Source organism: Dendrobates tinctorius, unplaced genomic scaffold, assembly GCF_039654945.1.
Source record: "Dendrobates tinctorius isolate UK_male_01 unplaced genomic scaffold, ASM3965494v1 ptg000120l, whole genome shotgun sequence".
Classification (NCBI taxonomy): domain Eukaryota; kingdom Metazoa; phylum Chordata; class Amphibia; order Anura; family Dendrobatidae; genus Dendrobates; species Dendrobates tinctorius.
The window spans coordinates 14,883,711-14,904,123 of NW_027361788.1; the positions used below are offsets into that span (position 1 = coordinate 14,883,711).

Below are 20,413 nucleotides of genomic sequence, written 5' to 3' on the forward strand. Positions count from 1 at the left end.
CCACACTTCCTCTAGAGAGACATAAACATTTCCACACTTCCTGTAGTGATACGTAAACATGCCCCCACTAACAGCAGTGAGACAACGAACCACCTCTCTTCCTATATAGACATAGACATGCCCCTACTTTCTGTAGAGAGACATATACCCTCGCACACTTCATGTAAAGCTACATAGACACGCCACCACTTCCTGCAGACAAAGAACAACCTCCACTTTCTGTAGAGACAGACATGCCCCCACTTCCTGTAGAATGACAAATGCATGCTCAAATTTAATGAAATCTGTCCCTGCTCCTCTGCTGCTAGAAACAGATTACACTTGACAGCAGGCAGTGAACAACAAATTAGGCAGCAATACACAATGACCTACAAATCCAGACATGGAGTTCTAGTTTGTATTCCATAATGATTACGGTATGTTTTTTTGAAAACCAAAAAACTGCCATACCATGGATTTACAATTGGTGTAATTGGTGTTCCTCCTTAAAGACTTCATGTCATTTATAGGAAAAAAAATATTTTTGGTTCTCATACTAGTCATATTTACTTGCAATACTCTCTTTTTGAGTGAGTATTTAATTTTTATCAGCATTCTGCCAGCATTATAGGTGCTAGAACTTCCTTTAACTCTTTCTCAGCCTCCATTTATTATTCAATGGTACGACTGCTCCGACTTAAAGCCTTTCTTTTTGTTATGTCTTTATGCAATATGCCAAAAGAGCATACTTACCGTATAGACAAACACCCGCTCCTACTTACTGTAAAGAGACAAACACCTGACCACACTTACTGCATAGTGACAAACACCCACCCCTACTTACTGTATAGACAAACACCAGCCCCTACTTACCGTATAGAGACAAACATCTGCCCCCACTTACTGTATAGACAAGCACGCACCCCTACTTACCATATAGAGACAAACACCCACCTCTACTTACTGTACAGAGACAAACACCCTGCCCCCACTTACTGTATAGAGACAAACACCTGCCCCTACTTACCGTATAGACAAACACCCGCTCCTACTTACTGTAAAGAGACAAACACCTGCCCATACTTACTGCATAGAGACAAACACCTCTCCCCACTTACTGTATAGAGACAAACACCTGCCCCTACTTATTGTATAGACAAACACCAGCCCCTAGTTACCGTACAGAGACAAACACCCACCCCTACTTACTGTATAGAGACAAACATCTCTCCCCACTTACTGTATAGAGACAAACACCCACCCCTACTTACTGTAAAGACAAACACGCACCACTACTTACCTATAAAGACAAACACACGCCCCTACTTACTGTATAGAGACAAACACCTGCTCCTACTTACTGCACAGAGACAAACACCCGCCCCTACTTACTGCACAGAGACAAACACCCGCCCCTACTTACTGTATAGAGACAAACATCCACCCCTACTTACTGTATAGAGACAAACACTCGCCCCTAGTTTCTTCATAGAGACAAACACCTGTCCCCACTTACTGTATAGAGACAAACACCCGCCCCTACTTGCTGTATAGAGACAAACACCCGCCCCTACTTACTGCGTAGAGACAAATACCCACCCCTACTTACTACACAGAGACAAACACCCACCCCTACTTACTGTATAGAGACAAACACTCGCCCCTAGTTACTTCATAGAGACAAACACCTGCCCCTACTTACAGTATAGACAAACATCCGCCCCTACTTACTGTATAGAGGCAAACACTTGCCCCTAATTACTGTATAGAGGCAAACCCTCTCCTCTACTTACTGCATAGAGACAAACACCCACCCTACTTGCTGTATATAGACAAATACCCACTACTACTTACCATATAGCGACAAACACCTGCCCCTACTTACTGTATAGAGACAAACAACCGCCCCTACTTAACGTATAGAGACAAACAACCACAACTACTTACTGCATATAGACAAATACCCGCCTCTACTTACTGTATAGAAACAAACACCCTCCCCTAAATTACTGTAGAGAGAAAAACACCCGCCCTTACTTACTGTATAGACAAACACCAGCCCCTACTTACTGTAAAGAGACAAACACCTGCCCATACTTACCACATAGAGACAAACTCCCGCCCCTACTTACTGTATAGAGACAAACACCCACCCCTACTTACTGTATAGACAAACACCAGCCCCTAGTTACCGTACAGAGACAAACACCCGCCTCTACTTACTGTATAGAGACAAACATCTCTCCCCACTTACTGTATAGAGACAAACATCCGCCCCGACTTACTGTAAAGACAAACACGCGCCACTACTTACCGTATAGAGACAAACACACGCCCCTACTTACTGTATAGAGACAAACACCTGCCCCTACTTACTGCACAGAGACAAACACCCGCCCTTACTTACTGTATAGAGACAAACACCCGCCCCTATTTACTGTATAGAGACAAACACTCACCCCTAGTTTCTTCATAGAGACAAACACCTGTCCCCACTTACCGTATAGACAAACACCCGCCCCTACTTACTGCAGAGACAAACACCTGCCCCTACTTACTGTATAGAGACAAACACTCGCCCCTAGTTTCTTCAGAGACAAACACCTGCCCCTACTTACCGTGTAGACAAACACCCACCCCTATATACTGTATAGAGGCAAATACCTGCCCCTAATTACTGTATAGAGACAAACCCTCTCCCCTACTTACTGCATAGAGACAAACACCCGCCCCTATTTAGTGTATAAACACAAACACCCAACCTACTTGCTATAAATAGACAAATACCCACTCCGACATACGATATAGAGTCAAACACCCGCCCCTACTTACTGTATAGAGACAAACATATCTCCCCACTTACTGTATAGAGACAAACACCCACCCCTACTTACTGTCTTACTGTAAAGACAAACACCCGCCACTACTTACCGTATAAAGACAAACACACCCCTACTTACTGTATAGAGACAAACACCTGCCCCTTCTTACTGCACAGAGACAAACACCCGCCCCTGCTTACTGTATAGAGACAAACACCCGCCCCTACTTACTGTATAGAGACAAACACTCGCCCCTACTTTCTTCATAGAGACAAACACCTGCCCCCACTTACCGTGTAGACAAACACCCACCCCTACTTACTGCGTAGAGACAAATACCAACCCCTACTTACTGCACAGAGACAAACACCCGCCCCTACTTACTGTATAGAGGCAAACACCTGCCCCTAATTACTGTGTAGAGACAAACCCTCTCCCGTACTTACTGCATAGAGACAAACACCCGCCCCTACTTATTGTATAGACACAAACACCCACCCTACTTGCTGTATATAGACAAATTCCCGCTGCTACTTACCATATAGAGACAAATACCCGCCCCTACTTACTTTCTAGAGACAAACATCTCTTCCCACTTACTGTATAGAGACAAACACCCGCCCCTACTTACTGTAAAGACAAACACGCGCCACTACTTACGTATAGAGACAAACACACGCCCCTACTTGCTGTATAGAGACAAACACCTGCCCCTACTTACTGCACAGAGACAAAAACCCGCCCCTACTTACTGTACAGAGACAAACACCCGCCCCTACTTACTGTATAGAGACAAACACTCGCCCCTAGTTTCTTCATAGAGACAAACACCTGCCCCCACTTACCGTATAGACAAACACCCACCCCTACTTACTGCGTAGAGACAAATACCCACCCCTACTTACTGTATAGAGACAAACACTCGCCCCTAGTTACTTCATAGAGACAAACATCTGCCCCTAATTACTGTATAGAGACAAACCCTCTCCCCTACTTACTGCATAGAGAAAAACACCCGCCTCTACTTACTGTCATGGCCAAAAGTTTAGAGAATGACACAAATATTAATTTTTACAAAGTCTACTGCTTCATTTTTTCTAATGGCAATTTGCATATACTCCAGAATGTTATAAAGAGTGATCAGCTTAACAGCAATTACTTGCAAAGTCAATATTTGCCTAGAAAATTAACTTTATCCCCCAAAACACATTTCAACATCATTGCAGCCCTGCCTTAAAAGGACCAGCTAACATCGTTTCAGTGATTGCTCCATTAACACAGGTGTGGGTGTTGATGAGGACAGGGCTGGAGATCAATCTGTCATGATTAAGTAAGAATGACACCACTGGACACTTTAAAAGGAGGCTGGTGCTTGGCATCATTGTTTCTCTTCTGTTAACCGTGGTTATCTCTAAAGAAACACGTGCAGTCATCATTGCACTGCACAAAAATGGCCTAACAGGGAAGAGTATCGCAGCTAGAAAGATTGCACCCCAGTCACCAATCTATCGCATCATCAAGAACTTCAAGGAGAGAGGTTCCCTTGTTGCCAAAAAGGCTCCAGGGCGCCCAAGAAAGACCAGCAAGCGCCAGGACCGTCTCTTAAAAGTGTTTCAGCTGCGGGATCGGGCTACCAGCAGTGCAGAGCTTGCTCAGGAATGGCAGCAGGCAGGTGTGAGTGCATCTGCACGCACTGTGAGGCAGAGACTCTTGGAGCAAGGCCTGGTCTCAAGGAGGGCAGCAAAGAAGCCACTTCTCTCCAGAAAAAGCATCATGGACAGACTGATATTATGCAAGAGGTACAGGGAGTGGACTGCTGAGGACTGGGGTAAAGTCATTTTCTCTGATGAATCCCCTTTTCGATTGTTTGGGACATCTGGAAAACGGCTTATTCGGAGAAGACCAGGTGAGCGCTACCACCAGTCTTGTCTCATGCCAACTGTCAAGCATCCTGAAACCATTCATATGAGGGGTTGCTTCTCAGCCAAGGGAATGGGCTCTCTCTCAGTCTTGCCTAAAAACACAGCAATGAATAAAGAATGGTACCAGAATGTCCTCCAAGAGCAACTTCTCCCAACCGTCCAAGAGCAGTTTGGCGATCAACAATGCCTTTTTCAACATGATGGAGCACCTTGCCATAAAGCAAAGGTGATAACTAAATGGCTCAGGGAACAAAACATAGAGATTTTGGGACCATGGTCTGGAAACTCCTCAGATCTTAATCCCATTGAGAACTTGTGGTCAATCATCAAGAGATGGGTGGACAAACAAAAACCTTCAAATTCAGACAAAACAAAAGCATTGATTTTGCAAGAATGGACTGCTATCAGTCAGGATTTTATCCAGAAGTTGATTGAGAGCATGCCAGGGAGAATTGCTGAGGTCCTGAAGAAGAAGGGTCAACACTGCAAATATTGACTTGCTGCATTAACTCATTCTAACTGTCAATATAACCTTTTGTTACTCATAATATGATTGCAATTATATTTCTGTATGTGATAAAAACATCTGACAAACACACATAAAAACCAGAGGGCAGCAGATCATGTGAAAATATAATATTTGTGTCATTCTCTAAACTTTTGGCCATGACTGTACTGTATAGACACAAACACCCACCCTACTTGCTGTATAGACAAATACCCGCTCCTACTTAAAAATATAGAGACAAACACCCGCCCCTACTTACAGTATAGAGACAAACACCTGCCACTACATAGAATATATGGTAAAACACCCGCTTCTACTTACTGCATAGAGACAAACAACCACCCCTACTTACTGCATATAGACAAATACCCGTCTCTACTTAATGTACAGAGACAAACACCCTCCCCTACTTACTGTATAGAGAAAAACACCCGCCCCTACTGACTGTATAGACAAACACCAGCCCCTACTTACCGTATAGAGACAAACACCAGCCCCTATTTACTGTATTGACAAACACCTGCCCCACTTAATGTATAGAGACAAATACCCGCCCCTACTTACTGTATAGACAAACATGTGCCCCTACTTACCATATAGAGACAAACACCCACCCCTACTTACTGTACATAGACACTCACCCCTAGTTTCTTCATAGAGACAAACACCTGCCCCCACATACCGTATAGACAAACACCCGCCCCTACTTACTGCATAGAGACAAATACCCACCCCTACTTACTGCACAGAGACAAACACCCGCCCCTACTTACTGTATAGAGGCAAACATCTGCCCCTAATTACTGTGTAGAGACAAACCCTCTCCCCTACTTACTGCATAGAGACAAACACCCGTCCCTACTTACTGCATAGACACAAACACCCACCCTACTTGCTGTATATAGACAAATATCCGCTCCTACTTACCATATAGAGACAAATACCCGCCCCTACTTACTGTATAGAAACAAACATCTCTTCCCACTTACTGTTTAGAGACAAACACCAGTCCCTACTTACTGTAAAGACAAACAAGCGCCACTACTTACCGTATAGAGACAAACACACGCCCCTACTTACTGTATAGAGACAAACATATCTCCCCACTTACTGTACTTACTGTATAGAGACAAACACCCGCCCCTACTTACTGTAAAGACAAACACGCGCCACTACTTACTGTATAGAGACAAACACACGCCCCTACTTGCTGTATAGAGCCAAACACCTGCCCCTACTTACAGCACAGAGACAAACATCCGCCCCTACTTACTGTATAGAGACAAACACCTGCCCCTACTTAATGTATAGAGACAAACACGTGCCCCTATTTTCTTCATAGAGACAAACACCTGCCCCCACTTACCGTATATACAAACACCCGCCCCTACTTACTGCGTAGAGACAAATACCCACCCCTACTTACTGCACAGAGACAAACACCCGCCCCTACTTACTGTATAGAGACAAACACTCGCCCCTCCTTACTGTATAGAGAAAAACACCCGCCCCTACTTACTGTATAGACAAACACCAGCCCCTACTTACCGTATAGAGACAAACACCAGCCGCTACTTACTGTATTGACAAACACCTGCCCCCACTTACTGTACAGAGACAAATACCCTCCCCTACTTACTGCATAGACAAACAAGTACCCCTACTTACCGTATAGAGACAAACACCCGCCCCTACTTACCTATAGAAACAAACAGCCACCCCTACTTACTGCATATAGACAAATACCCGTCTCTACTTACTATATAGAGAGAAACACCCGCCCCTACTTACTGTATAGACAAACACCAGCCCCTACTTACTGTATTGACAAACACCTGCCTCCACTAACTGTATAGAGACAAATACCCGCCCCTACTTAGTGTATAGACAAACATGCGCCCCTACTTACCGTATAGAGACAAACACCTGCCCCTACTTACCGTATAGACAAACACCCGCCCCTACTTACTGTAAAGAGACAAACACCTGCCCCTACTTACTGTAAAGAGACAAACACCTACACATACTTACTGCATAGAGACAAGCACCCGCCCTTACTTACGGTATAGAGACAAACACCCGCCCCTACTTACTGTACAGAGACAAAAACCCGCCCCCACTTACTGTATAGAGACATGCACCCGCCCCAACTTACGGTATAGACAAACACCAGCCCTTACTTACTGTAAAGAGACAAACACCTGCCCATACTTACCGCATAGAGACAAACACCCACCCCTACTTACTGTATAGAGACAAACCCTCGCCCCTAGTTTCATCATAGGCAAACACCTGCCCCTACTTACCGTATAGACAAACACCCGCCCCTACTTACTGTTTAGAGGAAAACACCCGCCCCTAAATACTGTATAAAGACAAACCCCTCCCCTACTTACTGCATAGAGACAAACACCCGCCCCTACTTACTTTATAGACTCAAACACCCACCCTACTTGCTGTATATAGAGAAATACCCGCTCCTACTTACCATATAGAGACAAATACCTGCCCCTACTTACAGTATAGAGACAAACAACTGCCACTACATAGAATGTAGGGTAAAATACCCGCTTCTACTTACTGTATAGAGACAAACACCCGCCCCTACTTACCGTATAGAGACAAACAACCACCCCTACTTACTGCATATAGACAAATACCCGTCTCTAGTTACTGTATAGAGAAAAACACCTGCCCCTACTTACTGTATAGAAAAACACCAGCCCCTACTTACAGTATAGAGACAAACACCAGCCCCTACTTACTGTATTGACAAACACCTGCCCTCACTTACTGTATAGAGACAAACACCTGCCCCTACTTATCGTACAGACAAACACCCGCCCCTACTTACTGTAAATAGACAAACACCTGCCCATACTTACTGCATAGAGACAAGCACCCGCCCTTACTTACTGTATAGAGACAAATACCCGCCCCTACTTACTGTATAGACAAACACCAGCCCCTATTTACTGTATTGACAAACACCTGCCCCACTTACTGTATAGAGACAAATACCCGCCCCTACTTACTGTATAGACAAACATGTGCCCCTACTTACCATATAGAGACAAACACCCACCCCTACTTACTGTACATAGACACTCACCCCTAGTTTCTTCATAGAGACAAACACCTGCCCCCACATACCGTATAGACAAACACCCGCCCCTACTTACTGCATAGAGACAAATACCCACCCCTACTTACTGCACAGAGACAAACACCCGCCCCTACTTACTGTATAGAGGCAAACATCTGGCCCTAATTACTGTGTAGAGACAAACCCTCTCCCCTACTTACTGCATAGAGACAAACACCCGCCCCTACTTACTGCATAGACACAAACACCCACCCTACTTGCTGTATATAGACAAATATCCGCTCCTACTTACCATATAGAGACAAATACCCGCCCCTACTTACTGTATAGAAACAAACATCTCTCCCCACCTACTGTTTAGAGACAAACACCAGTCCCTACTTACTGTAAAGACAAACAAGCGCCACTACTTACCGTATAGAGACAAACACACGCCCCTACTTACTGTATAGAGACAAACATATCTCCCCACTTACTGTACTTACTGTATAGAGACAAACACCCGCCCCTACTTACTGTAAAGACAAACACGCGCCACTACTTACTGTATAGAGACAAACACACGCCCCTACTTGCTGTATAGAGCCAAACACCTGCCCCTACTTACAGCACAGAGACAAACATCCGCCCCTACTTACTGTATAGAGACAAACACCTGCCCCTACTTAATGTATAGAGACAAACACGCGCCCCTATTTTCTTCATAGAGACAAACACCTGCCCCCACTTACCGTATATACAAACACCCGCCCCTACTTACTGCGTAGAGACAAATACCCACCCCTACTTACTGCACAGAGACAAACACCCGCCCCTACTTACTGTATAGAGACAAACACTCGCCCCTCCTTACTGTATAGAGAAAAACACCCGCCCCTACTTACTGTATAGACAAACACCAGCCCCTACTTACCGTATAGAGACAAACACCAGCCGCTACTTACTGTATTGACAAACACCTGCCCCCACTTACTGTACAGAGACAAATACCCTCCCCTACTTACTGCATAGACAAACAAGTACCCCTACTTACCGTATAGAGACAAACACCCGCCCCTACTTACCTATAGAAACAAACAACCACCCCTACTTACTGCATATAGACAAATACCCGTCTCTACTTACTATATAGAGAGAAACACCCGCCCCTACTTACTGTATAGACAAACACCAGCCCCTACTTACCGAATAGAGACAAACACCAGCCCCTACTTACTGTATTGACAAACACCTGCCTCCACTAACTGTATAGAGACAAATACCCGCCCCTACTTAGTGTATAGACAAACATGCGCCCCTACTTACCGTATAGAGACAAACACCTGCCCCTACTTACCGTATAGACAAACACCCGCCCCTACTTACTGTAAAGAGACAAACACCTGCCCCTACTTACTGTAAAGAGACAAACACCTACCCATACTTACTGCATAGAGACAAAAACCCGCCCCCACTTACTGTATAGAGACATGCACCCGCCCCTACTTACGGTATAGACAAACACCAGCCCTTACTTACTGTAAAGAGACAAACACCTGCCCATACTTACCGCATAGAGACAAACACCCACCCCTACTTACTGTATAGAGACAAACCCTCGCCCCTAGTTTCATCATAGGCAAACACCTGCCCCTACTTACCGTATAGACAAACACCCGCCCCTACTTACTGTTTAGAGGAAAACACCCGCCCCTAATTACTGTATAAAGACAAACCCCCTCCCCTACTTACTGCATAGAGACAAACACCCGCCCCTACTTACTTTATAGACTCAAACACCCACCCTACTTGCTGTATATAGAGAAATACCCGCTCCTACTTACCATATAGAGACAAATACCTGCCCCTACTTATAGTATAGAGACAAACAACTGCCACTACATAGAATGTAGGGTAAAATACCCGCTTCTACTTACTGTATAGAGACAAACACCCGCCCCTACTTACCGTATAGAGACAAACAACCACCCCTACTTACTGCATATAGACAAATACCCGTCTCTAGTTACTGTATAGAGAAAAACACCTGCCCCTACTTACTGTATAGAAAAACACCAGCCCCTACTTACAGTATAGAGACAAACACCAGCCCCTACTTACTGTATTGACAAACACCTGCCCTCACTTACTGTATAGAGACAAACACCTGCCCCTACTTATCGTACAGACAAACACCCGCCCCTACTTACTGTAAATAGACAAACACCTGCCCATACTTACTGCATAGAGACAAGCACCCGCCCTTACTTACTGTATAGAGACAAATACCCGCCCCTACTTACTGTATAGACAAACACCAGCCCCTATTTACTGTATTGACAAACACCTGCCCCACTTACTGTATAGAGACAAATACCCGCCCCTACTTACTGTATAGACAAACATGTGCCCCTACTTACCATATAGAGACAAACACCCACCCCTACTTACTGTACATAGACACTCACCCCTAGTTTCTTCATAGAGACAAACACCTGCCCCCACATACCGTATAGACAAACACCCGCCCCTACTTACTGCATAGAGACAAATACCCACCCCTACTTACTGCACAGAGACAAACACCCGCCCCTACTTACTGTATAGAGGCAAACATCTGCCCCTAATTACTGTGTAGAGACAAACCCTCTCCCCTACTTACTGCATAGAGACAAACACCCGCCCCTACTTACTGCATAGACACAAACACCCACCCTACTTGCTGTATATAGACAAATATCCGCTCCTACTTACCATATAGAGACAAATACCCGCCCCTACTTACTGTATAGAAACAAACATCTCTCCCCACCTACTGTTTAGAGACAAACACCAGTCCCTACTTACTGTAAAGACAAACAAGCGCCACTACTTACCGTATAGAGACAAACACACGCCCCTACTTACTGTATAGAGACAAACATATCTCCCCACTTACTGTACTTACTGTATAGAGACAAACACCCGCCCCTACTTACTGTAAAGACAAACACGCGCCACTACTTACTGTATAGAGACAAACACACGCCCCTACTTGCTGTATAGAGCCAAACACCTGCCCCTACTTACAGCACAGAGACAAACATCCGCCCCTACTTACTGTATAGAGACAAACACCTGCCCCTACTTAATGTATAGAGACAAACACGCGCCCCTATTTTCTTCATAGAGACAAACACCTGCCCCCACTTACCGTATATACAAACACCCGCCCCTACTTACTGCGTAGAGACAAATACCCACCCCTACTTACTGCACAGAGACAAACACCCGCCCCTACTTACTGTATAGAGACAAACACTCGCCCCTCCTTACTGTATAGAGAAAAACACCCGCCCCTACTTACTGTATAGACAAACACCAGCCCCTACTTACCGTATAGAGACAAACACCAGCCGCTACTTACTGTATTGACAAACACCTGCCCCCACTTACTGTACAGAGACAAATACCCTCCCCTACTTACTGCATAGACAAACAAGTACCCCTACTTACCGTATAGAGACAAACACCCGCCCCTACTTACCTATAGAAACAAACAACCACCCCTACTTACTGCATATAGACAAATACCCGTCTACTTACTATATAGAGAGAAACACCCGCCCCTACTTACTGTATAGACAAACACCAGCCCCTACTTACCGAATAGAGACAAACACCAGCCCCTACTTACTGTATTGACAAACACCTGCCTCCACTAACTGTATAGAGACAAATACCCGCCCCTACTTAGTGTATAGACAAACATGCGCCCCTACTTACCGTATAGAGACAAACACCTGCCCCTACTTACCGTATAGACAAACACCCGCCCCTACTTACTGTAAAGAGACAAACACCTGCCCCTACTTACTGTAAAGAGACAAACACCTACCCATACTTACTGCATAGAGACAAAAACCCACCCCCACTTACTGTATAGAGACATGCACCCGCCCCTACTTACGGTATAGACAAACACCAGCCCTTACTTACTGTAAAGAGACAAACACCTGCCCATACTTACCGCATAGAGACAAACACCCACCCCTACTTACTGTATAGAGACAAACCCTCGCCCCTAGTTTCATCATAGACAAACACCTGCCCCTACTTACCGTATAGACAAACACCCGCCCCTACTTACTGTTTAGAGGAAAACACCCGCCCCTAATTACTGTATAAAGACAAACCCCCTCCCCTACTTACTGCATCGAGACAAACACCCGCCCCTACTTACTTTATAGACTCAAACACCCACCCTACTTGCTGTATATAGAGAAATACCCGCTCCTACTTACCATATAGAGACAAAAACCTGCCCCTACTTACAGTATAGAGACAAACAACTGCCACTACATAGAATGTAGGGTAAAATACCCGCTTCTACTTACTGTATAGAGACAAACACCCGCCCCTACTTACCGTATAGAGACAAACAACCACCCCTACTTACTGCATATAGACAAATACCCGTCTCTAGTTACTGTATAGAGAAAAACACCTGCCCCTACTTACTGTATAGAAAAACACCAGCCCCTACTTACAGTATAGAGACAAACACCAGCCCCTACTTACTGTATTGACAAACACCTGCCCTCACTTACTGTATAGAGACAAACACCTGCCCCTACTTATCGTACAGACAAACACCCGCCCCTACTTACTGTAAATAGACAAACACCTGCCCATACTTACTGCATAGAGACAAGCACCCGCCCTTACTTACTGTATAGAGACAAATACCCGCCCCTACTTACTGTATAGACAAACACCAGCCCCTACTTACTGTAGAGACAAACACCTGCCCATACTTACTGCATAGAGACAAACACCCACCCCTACTTACTGTATAGACAAACACCAGCCCCTAGTTACCGTACAGAGACAAACAACCGCCCCTACTTACTGTATAGAGACAAACACCCGCCCCTACTTACTGTAAAGACAAACACGCGCCACTACTTACCGTATAAAGACAAACACACGCCCCTACTTACTGTATAGAGACAAACACCTGCCCCTACTTACTGCACAGAGACAAACACCCGCCCTTACTTACTGTATAGAGACAAACACCCGCCCCTACTTACTGTATAGAGACAAACACTCACCCCTAGTTTCTTCATAGAGACAAACACCTGTCCCCACTTACCGTATAGACAAACACCCGCCCCTACTTACTGCAGAGACAAACACCTGCCCCTACTTACTGTATAGAGACAAACACTAGCCCCTAGTTTCTTCAGAGACAAACACCTGCCCCTACTTACCGTATAGACAAACACCCACCCCTATATACTGTATAGAGGCAAACACCCGCCCCTATTTAGTGTATAAACACAAACACCCAACCTACTTGCTGTAAATAGACAAATACCCACTCCGACATACCATATAGAGTCAAACACCCGCCCCTACTTACTGTATAGAGACAAACATATCTCCCCACTTACTGTATAGAGACAAACACCCACCCCTACTTACTGTCTTACTGTAAAGACAAACACCCGCCACTACTTACCGTATAGAGACAAACACACACCCCTACTTACTGTATAGAGACAAACACCTGCCCCTACTTACTGCACAGAGACAAACACCCGCCCCTGCTTACTGTATAGAGACAAACACCCGCCCCTACTTACTGTATAGAGACAAACACTCGCCCCTACTTTCTTCATAGAGACAAACACCTGCCCCCACTTACCGTATAGACAAACACCCACCCCTACTTACTGCGTAGAGACAAATACCCACCCCTACTTACTGCATATAGACAAATACCTGTCTCTACTTACTGTATAGAGAAAAACACCCGCCCCTACTTACTGTATAGAAAAACACCAGCCCCTACTTACAGTATAGAGACAAACACCAGCCCCTACTTACTGTATTGACAAACACCTGCCCTCACTTACTGTATAGAGACAAACACCTGCCCCTACTTATCGTACAGACAAACACCCGCCCCTACTTACTGTAAATAGACAAACACCTGCCCATACTTACTGCATAGAGACAAGCACCCGCCCTTACTTACTGTATAGAGACAAATACCCGCCCCTACTTACTGTATAGACAAACACCAGCCCCTACTTACTGTAGAGACAAACATCTGCCCATACTTACTGCATAGAGACAAACACCCGCCCCTACTTACTGTATAGAGACAAACACCCGACCCTACTTACTGTATAGACAAACACCAGCCCCTAGTTACCGTACAGAGACAAACACCTGCCCCTAATTACTGCATAGAGACAAACATCTGCCCCCTTTTACTGTATAGAGACAAACACCCACCCCTACTTACTGTATAGAGACAAACACCTGCCCCTAGTTCCTTCATAGAGACAACCACCCGCCCCTTCTTACTGTATAGACAAACATCAGCCCCCTACGTACTGTAAAGAGACAAACACCTGCCCCTACTTACTGCATAGAGACAAACACCCGCCCCTAATTACTGTATAGAGACAAACCCTCTCCCCTACTTACTGCATAGAGATAAACACGTGCCCCTACTTACGGTATAGAGACAAACACCCACCCTACTTACTGTATATAGACAAACACCTGACCCTACTTACAGTATAGAGACAAACACCCGCCACTACATAGCGTATAGAGTAAAACACCCGCTTCTACTTAGTGTATAGAGACAAACACCCACCCCTGCTTACATATAGAGACAAACAACCACCCCTACTTACTGCATAGAGACAAATACCCGCCTGTTATGAGTTCATTTTCTCCTTCACCTCTGATGTCTGATGAACTCCCTCTGCTGGTGAAAGGAGGTAGTGAAATTGATCTGGATGGGAAGAACCTGTCATCTGAACAGGTGGAGTGTGATTGGACATCCGGAATTTTGAGTGGATATAAGGCAGCCGACGCCCTGCAGGGTTGCTGGTGATCCTTTCTGCTCTGAGCTCTGGCATCCAGTTTAGTTCCTGTCTACTAAAAGCTAAGTTTTTGCTCTGCTATTTTTCCATGAGATTTTGTCTGTTTACTTAGTGTTTGTGTTCAGCCTGCCCTGGTTGGGACGGGCTGAACTCCATTTTTGTCTCTGATCAGTTGATCTCTTTGCTCTGTCTTCAGACTATACCTGAGTGCTGATATAGTGATTTTGAAGTCTAGTGACTTCAGGGCCTTTTCTATCAGACGTGTTGGACATTATTTTTGGCAGGTTTTTTGCGGATTGCAGCCAGCATCTTTTCTGTCCTTTCCTATCTAGTTAGTTGGGCCCCATCGTTTGCTCAGCCTGTCTTTCTGTCTGTGTTTGTGTTTTCATCTGTTTTTCACCGACAATACATGTTGGGGGCTGTCTATTGCTTTGGGGTCTGCTCTGGGGCAGTTTAGATTTCCCCTTTCTTTCTTTAGGCTTATTTAGCTCTGCGGCTGTGACGAGGGGTCTAGGGCACCATAGGAACCCCACACGGCTACTGTTAGTTGTGGTGAATAGGATCAGGGGTCTGCAATCCGCTAGCTACCAACCTCTCCGGTTTTCTGGACTTAGCTTGTGTTTTTGTTTTTTCCTCCTCCGGTGACTCATTCATAACACCCGCCCCTACTTACTGTATAGAAAAACACGCGCCCCTACTTACCGTTTAGAGACAAACACCCACCCCTACTTACTGTATAGAGACAAACACCTGCCCCTAGTTTCTTCATAGAGACAACCACCCGCCCCTTCTTACTGTATAGACAAACATCAGCCCCTACGCACTGTAAAGAGACAAACACCTGCCCCTACTTACTGCATAGAGACAAACACCCGCCCCTAATTACTGTATAGAGACAAACCCTCTCCCCTACTTACTGCATAGGGACAAACACCTGCCCCTACTTACGGTATAGAGACAAACACCAACCCTACTTACTGTATATAGACAAATACCTGCTCCTACTTACCATATAGAGACAAACACCCGCCCCTACTTACAGTATAGAGACAAACACCTGTCACTACATAGCGTATAGAGTAAAACACCCGCTTCTACTTAGTGTATAGAGACAAACACCCGCCCCTACTTATATATAGAGACAAACAACCACCCCTACTTACTGCATATAGACAAATACCCGCCTCTACTTACTTTATAGAGACAAACACCCTCCCCTACTTACTATATAGAGAAAAACACTCGCCCCCTATTAACTGTATAGAGAAAAACACCCGTTCCTACTTACTTTATAGAGAGAAAGATTGCCCCCACTTCCTGAAATTTGTCTCTACATCTCTGGTGCTAGAAATAGGTTACACCTAATAGCAGGCAGTGAACAACAAAGTTAGATAGAAGGGAGACACCCTTTGACCTACACTTTGAGGGAGGTATATTTTGGGAGTCAGACAACATACCTATTAAATTACATGATTTGCAGATTCTATATTTATTAGAATATCTACCAAATTAGATCAAATTTGTAAGTATAGAGACTGTTGAAATAGTTTTACTTACCAGAAACCCCTTCAGTCTGCCATTTAACCCTTCCTTCTGCACCGGCAGCCATGCCACTTTGATTGTGCTGTCATTAATAGCCTCTAATCCTATATTTTCAGGGATAATGGTGGGAACTACAAAGTGAATGAATAGTATTAGTTAGTCATTCTATAACACACTTAACATGTACTTTTTTCTCATTTGCCAAGACTGTGACCCCCATTGTGCTGTTGGTTCCCCAAGTGATTGGACTATTAAGTATGTATTTCTATTTTCTATGTTATCTCTAGAAGGCATAGAAAAGGAAAAAATGAGTTAGAATTTGGGTAACATGCACAAGACAGAGTGTGGAGGAGAGTGACGTAAAGAAGAATCGGTGTATACGTGTACCCTATTCTTGCTTCTAAAACTTCTCCTGCGCTTCTTCGCTTATTTGAAATTCACCTCTCAAAACAGACACTTCTTTACTCTTCAAAAAGCGAAGAATGACCTAGAATCCCAACCTGTTCAGACAATCTCATAATCTGCCCTAAACTGCACTTCACCACCACTACTGTGTCCTCTTACTCTGCTCGCACTATCCTCCTCTAGAGCCCATGTTCTAAGCTTCCTTCCTCTCCTATGGTATCGATGTTATTTCTGCGTTTTTTTTCCCATTTTGCACAGCATGCTACATGTGTATTTCACATTCCCATGGCAGATGACTGACACTTACGGTCTTCTCCTGAGTAGCCAGTGATGACTTTAGGATCTGGACCCTTGCCAAGGTCATTTACAGACTGGACTTTAATGTCATAGGGTACAAATGTATTGGTGTCCTCCACAAAGATAAAATTTTCAGTGACCTTCTTTTCCATCCAATGTTCATTCTGATTCTGCCGCCTCCACTTTACAATGTACGCAAATCCAGGCCCGTTCCAATCTATTCCTTTCATTGGCTACCAAAAAGAATACATTTAGTCAAGGAATTTGCATGTTTTTTTTACACAAGAAACATTAGTAATAAGACTCCATATATAGTTGGTCTCCATAAAGAGAGTCAGTACACAGCTCTCTAACTCCATCCTCGAATCAATTAGCTACTGGTAACTGACTTAGAGCCAGACGATGCGGCCGGTCGCATGCAGTCAAAACTCAACCCATCGCCATAGCAAATTCCCACAAAATGATGATGTTTCCTAATCTTGGGTCCATTTCTGACCATGTGCAGGCAAAGCATCAGCCCATGGTGGGCTTAAAACTGTCAAAGCTGCTCCTGACCCTACTGTCTAGGGCTTCATCCAACAGGGTTAAAATCATGTAGTCATGCTGCTAATAGGTTTTCCTATTATTTATGTCTGCTATTGCTCTATGTGGACAGTTCCACATGGGTCAATTTCTATATCTATGTCTATTTATAAAAGTTTGTTTGGGGTTATGTACTACTATGCACGGGATGTCATCTAAACTTTAATCTGATGTATTTTTATACATGTGCAACAAGTATTTTTTCTATACATCTATCTGTTTGATTATATATGTCGGTGCGCAATTCCACCTGTGAATTCATGTATATTCTACCATACTATGCTCGCTTGTGAAGTGATTCTTATGACATCTAGTATCTTTGACCAACTTTTATCATCCTCATGACGCCCTTCCCCTCAATATTTATTACATGCCTCTACAAATGTCTTCTGGTTTTACCGCACATGCGGACTAGTCTGGCATATGTATGATCTATACTACAGTTTTCTATTACTGGGCTGTGACCTGTATATCTTATTTTTACAAATGAGAAGGCTGGCTATATTCAGATCAAATTCGCTTGCATAATGGGAACTTGGTCTGAGACACAATTATTATCATCTTTTTATTATTATTTTTTTTTGTAAGTATTTGCCCTCCTGATAAGCGATTGCGCATGTGTGCTGCCTTATATGCAACCTGTGTGAGTTGTTGCGTCCGTTTATACTTTTCATCTAGCTGTCTCACTTAAACATATGAGTGTATTTAGGATATAACCTTGGCCTAAACGGATATACTTTTTATCCCTTTATTCTACTACTGCATTATGCGCAGGTGCGGCCTTAGTTGACGCACCACACATTACTGCGACTTTGTGCGTCTGCGCAAGCGCATTGGTTATTTCTGTGTAGGCTATTACGCGCAAGCGTGGCTTTTAGGTGACGCGTCACACACTATGGTTACTCTGTGGGACAACCTGTGTCATCTGACACCAAGCAGGGAACATTTCCGGGTTGGTCATAATACGTCACTATGATATGCCTGATATCGCGATGCACGTGAGCCTGGATAGTAGACACCGCCGGGTGACATGTCACACTTCACCGCTATACTACTTTGTTTACCTTGGCTGCGCAGGCGCACTGGCTATCTAACCCGGAGTAGCGTATACTTCCGGGGGGAGTCACCATGCTTCACCACTATGTCTCCTAATACCTATACGCCGCAAGCCACCAGCTGTCAACAATCTGACGACAATTATTTGGGTTTAAATAGTTGCATGGAATAGCATCGGGTACATTCACCTTGAGAAAGACACTCTAGGTGTCGGAACGCGTGGGTCTCCACATACCACTTTGGCTGCAGATATCTCTCCCAGATGATGGGGTGACTGCGACCTTTTGACTGACTGACTGATTTTTGGTGAAGTATTATTTTATTTACCTGCCTCTGAACCACCAGGTTCTCTATCATCCTGAGTTCCCTATATCTAGGACATTTATAAAAGCCCCTGGTGGGGTCTCATTGTGGGGTTTGAAATATTCATTACCTTTGTCCCTCTATGTATACAATTCTATCTTGTCCTTATGATTTTAACACATATTGGTTCATGAGATTTGAATTGGAGACATTATAGGGAATTGTGAGTGGTTCAAGCAATTTATGTGCCTGTCACGGATCAGTCTTTTTTTGCTCTGTATACATTCACTGGGTTATATTAGCAGCTTGATTATATGATATATACCCCTCTAGTGCAAGAATTAAAAATTCTTTGGCAGCCAGTGGTTATGTAATATTGACCATCTTCTGTGTAATATTTTGGTGACCATGCTTGTCCCCATTTACTGTTTTTAATGTTTTAAATCATTTTGTGGTGTTTTGGTGCTTTTTGCAAACAATAAAATTTATATTTTTTGAATAAATTGTATCTTGTGTGGTGATCCTACATATATGCATGGTCTTTCTCTTGTATTTTGTAGCTGCACCGCCTCATCATCTGGCCATATCCTTAGTGAGTTAGTTTGGAACGTGAAAAATCTCTGACTTAAATGGCCCCGTAGACTATCATAGGATAAGTACTATTCATGAAAAAAATAGTACTCGAACGAGAATATCATACGTCTGAATAAAGCCTCAGTCTGACGTCAGTTTTTCACGAACGCATGCTGTCCATTTTTTTCACTAGTACCTATGACAATCTATGGGGTCATGTGTTTTTTATTTTTTGGGGGGTGCAATGATATAACCCCTTTAAGTTAGGACATCCAATGTTACCATCTTCCGCTACTGTGATACCGATTTACCTTCCAAGTGATCCTCATATTGTGCGGTTCTGTGCCCTCGCCTCGGACATCGACGGGATTCCTGGTGGGCACTATGATCGAAAAATGAAACACAAAAAATGTAAGTTAATACAGAAAATGTAAAATAATACATTTTTA

The 20,413-nt window shown here is 44.1% G+C and overlaps 1 protein-coding gene across 7 annotated transcripts in view; it reads right to left on the reverse strand.

The window, feature by feature from the left end:
* L1CAM (L1 cell adhesion molecule) overlaps positions 1-20,413 on the reverse strand; it is a 284,550-nt gene that overhangs the window by 46,310 nt on the left and 217,827 nt on the right. For all 7 annotated transcript variants that reach the window (XM_073590771.1, XM_073590769.1, XM_073590772.1 and 4 more), the window contains 3 exons: positions 20,276-20,346; positions 17,461-17,683; positions 16,764-16,879 (listed from right to left, as the gene is read on the reverse strand). In XM_073590771.1, coding sequence (XP_073446872.1) covers positions 16,764-16,879; positions 17,461-17,683; positions 20,276-20,346 — 410 coding nt within the window. The remainder of the gene's footprint in view (positions 1-16,763; positions 16,880-17,460; positions 17,684-20,275; positions 20,347-20,413) is intronic.